Genomic DNA, 12,121 nt, shown 5'->3' on the forward strand with positions numbered 1-12,121 from the left:
TTGCTAAACCTTAGATACTCAGGTCATGGTTGGTGAGATCAGTTGCCATTTCCCAGTTGTGGATACTCAAAACCACAATTGGGAAACCCTTGGTTGGCTAGGGATGATTGTGTATGGAAACCACTAAGAGGGAAGAGCAGTGATGTGACATATCTGCTTTATTGCCTAAGGCTTGCATCTGTTCCAAGCATGCTGCAATTGGTTCATCTTCCTTCCAATCAGTGTTTGAGGAGAGTGGCATAATACTGTATATTTCATGGTGCCTGAACGAAAACAGTGTGTGTTACCAGGAGTGTATGTTTTCAATATGTAGTGGCCAAGAAATGGAGGTGTTTGAGGAGAGTGGCATAATACTGTATATTTCATGGTGCCTGAACGAAAACAGTGTGTGTTACCAGGAGTGTATGTTTTCAATATGTAGTGGCCAAGAAATGGAGGAGACATACAAATAGAAAATGTGCAAAAAGAGCAGCAGCCAGATGAAGACAGAGAGTATCATCTTTACTAAAATAACTATATTTAACACCCATATTGTTCAGAAAAAATTGATTTTTTTACTAGCTCTAGACATTAATTACTGTATGGTTATCAGTTCAGTGTCTTGAACTTAAATATGTAGGAGAGAAACACCTTTTCTGAACAGATTATACTGTGGGCCAGCGAGAGAGGGAGATGAAGCCTGTTTGCTAGATAATAACTATATCATTCCTACTACAAGCATATGAGCAATACAAGAAGTCATCTTTTTAAAGATGACTCTTGCCGTCGTAAAGTCTTAAGAAAGACATGGAGATCTGCTCGAGTTTTATTTTTACTGCTTTTGTTTGATGATAAAAATCTCTATCTTGGCTGATAAGCAATTCAAACTTTCCCAAGGGGGGTACAAGGCAGGATATATTTAAATGTATATGGCTCTAAAAATCCGCCTTCAGTAGGACATACACACATGCGCGCGCACGCACACACACACCAATTTCCAGAGAAGGAGTTAAAAAAAAAAAAATCAGAAGATTTTAGACATCAGAAATAGACTTAGCTTTGATATTTAGAATGAAACAAAGAACCTTTTTGGCTGAAACACCTGAAAGGTTTATACTGTATTTACACAAATTAAAGATGACTCTGAATGTTTGACGACCACCTTAAAAACAGAGGTTCAATACAGGTTATACCTGCATTTACTCAAAAGAAAGAGGACTCTAAATTTAAGATAACATCCCAGTTTCTAATATCAAAAATTCTTCCAATACCTAGTCTTGGATTCAAGTAAATACATTACTCTATTTGAAGATGCAAGACACATCAATAGTTGTATGAGTTGCTAAGGCTGTATTCCAACTTATTTCCAGGGGACCGCAAACTGTATCTGCTCTTCATAGCTAGCCTTTTTGCCAGGACCCTACTCCGTCCCTGACATGGGGAACTGCTTGCATTAGATCAGGATTGGATCAGATCATCCATGCACAACCGTAGCATTTGCTTTTCTTAAGCATAAGCCTAAGTATTCCAGCAAGAAGCCTGCATCATAGGATCAGGCCATTAATTACTTCATGACCTATTTTAGATTTTTTAAAAAACACTTATGCCTCAAAGTAAGAAAGCAACTCATTATATGCATATGATAGAAAAGGCTGCTGCTATTCAGTATTCATAAGGCTACTTTGTTGTAGCTAGAAAAACATTTATTTCAAAGGACAGTAAATGTCAGTTACCTAAGCAAGGTTTTCAGAACAAAAGATTAACTTGTATCAAAAAGCTTTGCCATCTTCTTTCAGAGTGAAAAGAAGAAAAGCACATTTATTAAAGTGATGGATTTCACATGTAGTTCATATACATGTGCCTTTCAGACTGAGCAGAACCTTCTGAAGTTTATTACTGAACTTTTCAAATGAGAATCCTACTTTTGACAGCATGCTGAATGTTTTCTTTCTTTTCTTTTTTTTTAATGAGGGAGACCTGGTAGAATCTTGAGCTTGTATAACCCTGTATTGGAAAATATCCTGACATTCAAAACTACTGCCCCATGTCTCTTCAGTGTATAACATTCTCTTAATTATCTGATAGGTGAATTTCTCAGGCTGGTGGTATTGTGTTTGGGGTGGGCAATGTTAGGTACTTCATGGGTTACAGGGCAAAGCCACCATTGTGTTGATTTGTTCAAAGAACATGAGCCGCCGTTTTCCGGGGGCCACCCCACAGCCTCTAGCCACACACCCCTGCATCTGACATTGATGCAGGGAGCATGGACAGTTGCGAAGACAGGGCTGCTCAGCTCCATTTGTGAGACACTTCAGCCAGCACTGCATTTCCAGCCTGGCCAGCAGCACCTCTCTTGGTCTCGCGAGACAGAGAGAGGCACTCCCAGCTGGGCTGGAAATGCAGTACTGGCTTGTGAATGTCTTGTGAATGGGGCTGAGCGGTCCCAAGTTGGAGTCTGGCCATGCCCCTTGCATTAATGTCAGATGCAGAAGCTGTTTTTAGGGTGCACAGACATCTATTAAAAAAACCTAATTATTTGACTGTTGTTCCTGCATCTTTTAATCTCTGAAACCCCTCTTGAGTTGAAAGGAGTTGCAAAGCATGATGCTACGGCAAGCAGTATTCGCTTTCAGCTTTTAAAATAGACAATTATTTGATAATCCTGCAATAACTGCATTACAGTCATTTACTTATTTCTTGGTGAACTCCTGGAAGCCGCTCACTAGTTTTATTGAACTGCCCATAGTGGCCACATACTGCTCCAAGTCAGTAAGAGAAACAAGTTTGTTATGGAAGGCCCAGTTCTCATTTGCTTGATATGAAAGTTGTCTGATACCTTGAACATTGAATAGAGCATTCAGACACATTGCTGTAAAATAAAACTGGGTGGTATTTTACCATTTCCAGTTAATTATTTTGAATTATTTGTTTGAGCCCCAATCACAAATGTATCTGGGCTTATGTTTGAATTACTACTGTGTCCGTTATTAATATCCTGGAGGTTTGCAATTTTGTTGAGTACTTTACAATTTTCACAAGACTTTTAATACTGTTTTAAAAAGGAAAAAAAAGACTTGCCAGTTAATTGACTACAATATCCTGAAAACCAATAGTAAAATGTTAATTCTAGGGGAAAAACACCACAGAAGCTATTCACATGATTGATCAAAACCGGGCTACCGAAGGCCAGCCCAGTTTTGATCAATCATGGGAAAGGTTCCCTGGCGGCTAGCCCACCTAACAACTCCTCCCCTTAAACGAAGTTAACGGAGCACTCCATTTACCTCACCTTTTTGATTGTGGCACTCTTGGGGAAGGGGGGGAACCTCAGGAAGGCGCTGCACATTTGTGCTGTGCCTTCCTGGAATTCAGGGGGCTGGGGTGCTTCATGGCAGCACTCCCTTTCTCCCAACGGAGCTGAGGCTGGACGCAGGAGCACCCTACTGGAGCAGCCACTTATCTGGGCAGCTGATCTGCCCACGCAGCAACGAGCGGTTGCTCATGTCTGGGGAAAGTGGGCTAAGCCCCCTCTCTCCGCACTGACACTCCTGGTGCTTCACACCAATTGTGTGAAGTGCCTCATAGAGTTACAAGTTACAAAGATGTAACTTTATAACTTGTAATAACACACAGAGTTACAGTTACAAAGATATATTCTCACAAATTGCTCATAGTTGCTCAGAGAACTTGTGTTTTGGGCAGTATAGAAATGTATTAAATAAATAAATAAATAAATAAATAAATAAATAAGTAAGTAAGTAAGTAAGTAAGTAAGTAAGTAAGTTGCTCATAAGTTACAAATATTGTCCCAGCGAGCCTAGCTGAATGTTGCTATGGAGATGTTGGTTACACTAGTGTCAATGGTTCTTGTTGGATGCTATAAAACCACTGCGAGAAACATCACAAATCACTCTCTTGCCTATCTGAACTATTAGGAACGTCACACTAATTTTAATCAGCTTTTCCCTTCTTTTTCCTGATTTCTATCTTTTCTTTTTCTGGGTGAGGATATCTGTACACCTTTGCAATTGAGGGCTCAATTGTACATTAACAACTTCAGCAACAACAACAACAACAATAATAGTTCACATACAGAGTGATCCCAGTGGAATGCTGAATCCACACAACCACTCTTTCCTGCCTTCCTGGGCAGACCCTTGAGCTTCCCAAAAGCTCTTCCCAAGGTTGCTCTGTATGTGAGCCGTTAATAATGATTCACCCATCAATCAAGTTGATTAAACCCATCAACAACAGACTATTGAGGTTGGTTAACAGCACAGAACCATACTGTACTGCAGTAGTCTGAGGGCTATGGGTTATAGGCCAAAACTAGCCCTGTGTTGGAAGGTCATCTGTTTTCATTTAAATTATTCAAATAAATGGTTTATGCTCAACTGTGCCATTTAAATGTTTTGTAGCTGAAATTGGATAGTAACTATATAAAACCACACTTTCGGTTAAAGATTTAAAATTCATTTAAAATAACATTGTTTGTGTATTTATTCTGAGTTGCCAAAACTACCAGTAATATTAGCCAACAACTAACTACATTAACCTTTCAGTCAATAGCATTAACTGACAAACTGTACTTTCTGTTTTCAGATGAAAGAGAAGATGTTCAAAAGAAAACATTCACAAAATGGGTAAATGCACAGTTTGCAAAGGTAAGACTACTCATTTGTCAATATATTTTAAGGGCAACTTTTCAAAAATGCTCAAAGCTTGCAAAAAGTTAAACTTAAAGCTCAACTGAATGCTCAGTATGGCTATTATCTTTTTAATGTTGGATGGGTTGGCTTATTGTCCTGAACAAGGGTTTTGAAGGTGATTGAAGTTGTAGTGGAAGTGAAACTTTGGAGAAACTCTTCCTGAAGAAGCCTGCATGGTGATCAGCCAGTCTCTAATATAACATTCATGGACAAGATTTGAGTACAGTTTCTGATTAAAATGTGTTTAAAAACATTAATCTGTATTTCTCCATACATTTCAGTTTGATGTTAGAAACTGAAATTGGTGGCCCTAGTTCTTGACCTTCACTTAGAAATTGATGGGCTGTGGGGTTTGGTAGAGCTACTGTATGTAGTGTTCTCAGAGTTTTTGTGCTGTTTTCTCTGGGCTTATTTTATAATAATGACTAATTTAGATGATGATAATTCAATAGTGTTAATTTTTGAAACATGTGTTAAATAGTGTTAATTTTTGAAACATGAGTTCATGGTAACACAGTTAATAATTTGTGATCAGTGGTATCTTTGTTTGCTGAAGATTCTGTGATTATGTTAAATGAATAGGCTTGATTACAGAATTGTCAAATAGTTTGTGTAGTTTCAGAAATGGTTGTCGGTACGATTAGGCTAAAGGGCGTGCATTTATGACCAAATGCATAATGACCAAATGCAGATGACCAACTGATATGATTTTTTTTAAATCTTGGAATGGAATAGGGTTTATTAAGAATAAAATAAAAATAAAAAAGGATAACAATTATTTGGAAGAAAATATAAGTATAAACGATGGATATACTAAGCAACTTCAAACAAAATTTTGACACTATCCAGAGCTTTCCAGAACTTATATTTGTTGTATTCAGCCCTTGATAAAGATGTTCTTTGAAGAATATTATTTTTTTCAACAAAAAGTTTTCAAAGTGGAATGAGGAGATGCTCACAATATAAAAAGAAATCCATTCAAATGTGTGCTGCAGTGTGACAGATAAACATTAGTGTTTAACCTCCTTTTACCTTTGGCCAGCTTAAGGCACTGTTGGGCAGCTGTCAAGGGCCCAGCACATTAGGGTGTTTAGAATTGAGCCCAGGGAGTAACTGGTGGCTGCCAGCTGGGAAGGCTTTCCTCTGCTTACTATTCCAGTGATGTGGGTTTGCTTCATTCTTGACAAGCCAGTAGAAGCATAACAGCATTGTAGCAGGAAATTGCTGCCTGCCATGTCCCCCCCACCACAATATCCTATGTAGCATCACTATCAAGTAGGAAGAGTCCATCAGATGTTGCCTTGCCAAAGGTTCCCTCAAACTGGAGTTGGTCCTAATTTTAGTGCTGCCATGACAGCAGTCTGATCTAGGGAAGATATAGTTCTGGTAGATCCTGACTGTATGAGCCCTTTCTCACATGCAGTGAAAATGGCTTGAGGTGGGCTGCAGGAGAGGCGGGTTAAACCTACCTTCCCCAGAGACAATCCACCTGCCGTTGCTGGGTATGCTCCCTGCGCGCCCAGACATTTCCCTCTGACCCAGGCAGTGGGGAGGATCAGGGGTTGGGATGAGCCATCCTGCCGCCCAGAGCACCTACAATGCACCGTGTAAGTGTGCGTTGCATAATGCTGCCGCCCCCCCCCAAATCTGGAATCCATGGCTGCAAGCATCCACAGCTGCCACACGATTTAAAAAAAACAGAGTTTGGAGAGTGCTGCCCTCCTAACTCCATTTTAGAGGAAGCCTTCACAGGCAAGTTTGCTGGTACATCCGGGATCAGGCACAATCCTGGCAGTTCACCCACACATGCAAAACCAGGCGGGGCTCCCTTAGCCTGATTTTGCATGGACGTATGAACAGCCTATACTTCTTATGGTTTCTTGTGCTGTGAATAACACTTTATATAGTTATGACTGCTTTTCAACAATAAAATTTCCAAAAATACTGAAGGTTGGTAAATCCCATTTTTCCAATGCAAATATTTTCAAGAGAATTATTCGTGTGGGTAGAGGCCTCTGTCAAAGGTCAAGTGAATGTTCTAGGGTGTTGACCCACACGAAATAGCATTCTGTTATGTAAAGTTACAAACAGAGCAGTTAATTTTCAATGTAGGTCCCATATTTTATACACACACACACACACACACACACACACACACACACACACACCACCTAGGGAACATACAAAGGCTTCAGCTAACCAAAAGCTTGAATAAATGATTTTGCATAAGGGATGGTTATACTGTGGGGTGATCTTATAGACTCTAGGCCAGGCCTGCTCAACTTTGGTCCTCCTGTAAATGTTGGCCTACAGCTCCCATAATCCCTGGCTATTGGCCACTTTGGCTGGGGATTAGGGAAATTGTAGTCCAAAAATGGCTGGGGAACCAAAGTTGAACAGGCCTGCTCTAGGCTGTGATTACAAAGGAGATAAAGGAATGGTAGTGTGATAGAGTGAACCTCAAAGATTTAAATTTCCTGTTGACATTTCTGGATTATTCCATATTTTTTGATACTGTTATATTTTTTAGTTTTACTTCAAAATTTGTTTTGTGTCCCAAAGGTTTCAGCATGGATGTTCAAATATATTATGATGATAAGATGATTGAAACAATGCACAGGAGAACAAGAATTTAGTAAATGAAAGCTTATGTAACTTTGTCTTCTCTGCAGGCTTCAGCATATATAATATAGTTGCAATCATTTTTTTCTAGCTAATGCAAAAATATGGCCTAAAGGAGAATTTAATGCCCTGTAGTTCCAGCCATGTAGAGTCTCTTACATCTGATATATGGAATCTGATATATGGTGCAGAGTGTATACTCAGCAAGAATGGCTTTATTTTTGTTTTTTGAGAGTGAAATGGATCGTATCCAACATTCAGGATGCCTTCTGTGTTAAATATGGAGATGGAACCTCGGCTAAGAAAGGGCAGCTGTAGAAAATGGTGGGTTGGAGAAAGGGTCAAATACTACTACTCATCTCTTTTGCTGCTCTTCTCCTGCGTATTGCCCCTCCTAATAAAACTTTGGAAAGAAGAGGCTGTGTCTGGAGTTTCAAGACATGAACTAATTATAAAACTTTGTGGTTCAGCTTGATGCTCTGTAGTTGTATCCAGTGATATCCTTGTCCTGAAACCATTATTGTCCAAGCACTACCTTACTTGTTAATGCCCTGACATTAGTCTCTCAGAAGGGGGCCATGGTGACAGGAGCTCCCTCACTTGTCTGCATCATAAGCATTTTCAAAACACATGTTTATAAGTAAGATCTGTTATATTTTCAGCATGTATGATTTAGGTGCTGGAGATATAATGTGTAAAGAGAGACTTCACTATGTGTCTTCTGTTGTTTCTGCACCGTTCATTGCTGAAAAAGATACAGATTTATTAAATAACAGGTCAATTAGAACTTAGGTCCTGAAGTATATGCATGATACAGGGAAATGTTTCATAGCCTGTTTTGTTGTTGTTGTTTTGCAAATTCTGTTTAGAACAACTGGGATTTGCCAAATTCAGAAGTGATGACAAATCCCAGCTTGCTCTAATCCAGTAATGGGCACAGAAACTTCTCCTTATGTGTGAAGGAAAGTGGGAAATAGAGATCAAGGTTTGTGATTGTCAAGCTAAATCATAAACCATAGTTTCCCATGATATCTGAAGAGGGACATAGTAAAATCTCTGTTATCTTTCAAGTGGTTGGCCTCTACTTTAATCAATTACAACTTTAGATTTGTGTGTACACATGTGTATACACTCACACAACATACTAAGAATTAAAATTTATAGTTGCCAAGGACAATTTTTAATCACACCCACTAAAATGGGCAAATGCAACTAGAGGAAAATGTCTCATAACTCATAACAATAGAATGACAAACACATTCTTAATGAAGTAAGAATTAGAATATCCTAAAGATTAGCAACTTTTTTATTGCTAATATCTATGCATTAAGTGCACAGACGCAGAAACAAATCACACACCAAAAATATAATTGGCACGAGATTACATTTTTTAAACAATGAAAAATTGCCATTTATTGTCAATCAGGCCATGGGTGTATAACTGGATATCTACACCAACAATTAAGTAAATGCAAATGATAAAATACAGTATAGATCTAACATGGGGAATAAATGTTTTGCTTGTACAGAAGACTCGTAACTGAATTTGCTAAATTGTACTGTACTTTGTGACTAATGCTCTTTATAGTCATATTAGGCATGTCATGCTATTTAGCTTCACTGCACTAGAATTAGCAAAGATGAAAGTGTAAAGCATTTAAAATTTAAAACCACAGATAGCAGATCAGCTAGAGAAAGAGATTTACCAAAATATTCCTATTGAACATGAACTTGTTGCCAAGGCAAAAATACTGTCACATTTGATGGATGATAGCTGAGAAAAAATTCTAGATGAGAATTTAAGTGATTCAGCTTTGTGCACCCCAATTCCAGGAATAGCTGTAGGTTCTTCTAACCTTGTTGAGCAGGAGGAGCTTAATACAAAAATAATATATTAGTAGCCTTGAGTGTCATGCATCATGATTATCAAGATGAGTCACTTGCACAGGAGAATACAAGATGTAGGTCAAAATCCAAAAGGTCAGTTTTTGGGTACAAATTTCAATTGTCTCTCTGCTTATTTGATATATCAGTTTAAATTTCTCTAGTCCTCTGTTCCATGAACACTTTTAATAATTTTAACAACCTAAATTTGTTAGTTAATGCTTTTTTAAAAAAAAATTGTTCAGTTTTCAGAACACTTTAAAATAGTACTTATTCAACCAAACTTGCCCTTCTTCCAGCAGTGACAACAGGTCAGTGGAGTGATGCGCTCACTGCCCCATTGGTGCACTTGCTGTCTGAGGCTATGGTCTCAGTCTGTCTCAAGTGGTGGTGACAGCAGGTCAGTGGGGTGATGCTTAGAGTGGCATTCACTGTCCCATAGTGCATTTTTTGCCTGAGGCTATTGTCATGGTGCTATTTGTTGTTGTTCTAGTGCAACCCATTCTAGGTGTTCTATATCACCTTGATCAGGTGTCCAATATCTTGCCAGAGCAATGAGTAATGCTTTGAAAAGGTCAATTTTTTAAAAGCTATATAAAGAGTGTGTCTGCCAATGTGGAATTGTTGAATTAGGGCATATCTTTACTGCTAATTTTACAATTATCTTAGGCGCTCCTTAATTACTCTTCTATCAGTAAGTTTTCTGGGACTTTCACATGAATTTTATTTACTCTGGCTATGCTGATCAATACTCAGAAATCACATTTAATGTTGCAAAATTCTGTACTGCAGTATGCAAAAGAACTTGTGAGTTAATTAAGGGTAAATAATGATTGTGCTGGACACAGATTGTATGCTCTTACACAGATTGTATGTTCTTGTATTTGTAATTTTATTGTTTCTGTGTAAGAAACTGTGTGTGTGAGGTTGCGGAGGTGGTCAGATACCAAAATAAAGATATTGTTTTGGGAATGCATTGGGGCAGATTTCCACGTTTGGTAGCCCAACACCACCTTTATCAATAGGAAATTGAGACTTATTGAGTGCAATACAGGACCTCCCTGCATCTCTCTGTATGGGAGCTCAAAGCACAAAATCTATTTGTTGGAATAATCTATTTGGCATACTTAAGGGGAATCAAAAAATCACACACATGAGGCTAGGCACACATTTTGAGAATGTTCCTGTCATACCATAAGAATAAAGTCAGTGGCTGCCATCTATCACATATTTGTATTTGATTTCTTTTAAAAGTTTGGTGATATTTATTTTTAGGGATTAGTATGTCTAATGAATATTTGAATGTGTCAGTTCTCACATGAAAGGGCATTTTCATTCTGTTAGATGATCTGAGTTTGATTGATAGGATTGATGGATATTGATTTGTCCTGGTTAATCTAATATCCTGACATTATTCTAGAAGCAGTGATAACTTTCATACATTGGGTCCAGTTTATTGGAGTTGATCAAGGAATAAGAGTGCATCATCAGCATACAATGCAATATTTATTTCCTTTGTAGTTTAATAATATTTTTAATATTTATATTCTGCTCTGTAGTGCAGTCCAGGTGTTGTGCTATATTAAACAATAGGGGAAGCAGTGGAAAACTTCTACCCATTTGTCAGTCAACAGAGAAAGGAGAAGATATCTGACCATTGGATAAATGGGATGTGCATGTAATTGGTTGTGCATGCATTCCCGGGAGGGTGGGTGGGTTGCCTTAAGTGGCAGGGAAGGCACTGCCTGTCCCGTCGCTTTCCCCCTGCTGGCACTTTCCCAAAATGTGAGTGCGCAGTGCTGCAGCATGTCTCCTTGCAGCCAGGAATCAGTGTTGCCATGCAAAAAGCCAGTGCATGTTGGAACACCAGTTGCCGGAACTGGTTCAGTGCTCCTAGAATGGACATCCCTATTGGACAATGTGCTTGCAATGAGATGATGCTTTACAAAGGAGAGATAATTTTCTTAAATGTTTTGGTTAGTTCCCCTGCCACTTTCTGTATATGCCCTGCTTGGGAATTGAGTTTATAAAAAAAAAAATATTTTGCACACAGAGTTAATTTCATTTGTCATATATGCCATACATGTTACCCACAGGTGTGTTTTAATTTTAAGGGGTGTTGATTTGGCCTTGTTGAATGAACATTCCATTTGTTCATGCAGCAAAGACACCTGAATGCAACCCTTCAGTCTGAGTAAGTTCTCCCATCAGGCCCCAGCTTCACTAGCTACAGCCCTTTTCTGGGGATATCTGCTCACAGAGAGCAGCCTGGGTAGGCTGGATCTGCTAGTCCACATCAAGGGACCCATTGCTGCGGCCCTTGATCTTACTTGGGGTCACCATCTTATGCTTAGGCAGAGATATGTGTCTGCTGCTTCTCCAAGTCCTCACTTAAATTCACTGAAACTAATGATTGCATGTGAATATGGGTGAAACCAAGGCCATGGCCACAAAAAGGGCCACACCAGGACAGCAGCCCTCACACAGTTTTATGACCCTACCCTAACTCCGACTGAAGGGAAACATGTCTGATCCCATATGTACCCAGCTTTCTCACCTCTTGGAAATAATTGTAAGAGGCCTTTAGCGACGCAGATAATAACACACCCTCCCCAGCACGTGTTGTCATTGTATTGCTGCAAATTTCCTTCTACCAGCAACTGCTAGAGAGATGGGCCCAGATAGCTAAGTTCTACATTTCCCCTCTTCCACCCCCAGTAGTTCTTTATTCAGTGGCACAGAAACTGCTATAGCTCCCCTCAACTGAACTTTCATTCTAGGGCAGAATGTTTATCTTCAGTAGGTAGAATATATGCCCTTCTCCCAAACCACCATGATTTATAAATATCTTGGAAGAACAAAAAAAACAAGCTTAATATAGTACTGCAATATTGGTTTCAGTGGTGAATATGCCTGGCTTGCAGATT

At 39.0% G+C, this 12,121-nt stretch overlaps 1 protein-coding gene across 16 annotated transcripts in view; it reads left to right on the forward strand.

Moving 5' to 3' along the window:
• The window catches only part of DMD (dystrophin), a 1,901,967-nt gene that overhangs the window by 367,840 nt on the left and 1,522,006 nt on the right, over window positions 1–12,121 (forward strand). For all 16 annotated transcript variants that reach the window (XR_008319265.1, XM_053308495.1, XM_053308494.1 and 13 more), the window contains one exon: window positions 4,582–4,643. Coding sequence is in view for 15 of the 16 variants with exons in the window: in XM_053308495.1 (XP_053164470.1) it covers window positions 4,582–4,643 (62 nt within the window). In the remaining variant the exon portion in view is untranslated. The remainder of the gene's footprint in view (window positions 1–4,581; window positions 4,644–12,121) is intronic.

The sequence above is a fragment of the Hemicordylus capensis genome, chromosome 3 (assembly GCF_027244095.1).
Source record: "Hemicordylus capensis ecotype Gifberg chromosome 3, rHemCap1.1.pri, whole genome shotgun sequence".
In the NCBI taxonomy this organism is placed as follows: Eukaryota; Metazoa; Chordata; class Lepidosauria; order Squamata; family Cordylidae; genus Hemicordylus; species Hemicordylus capensis.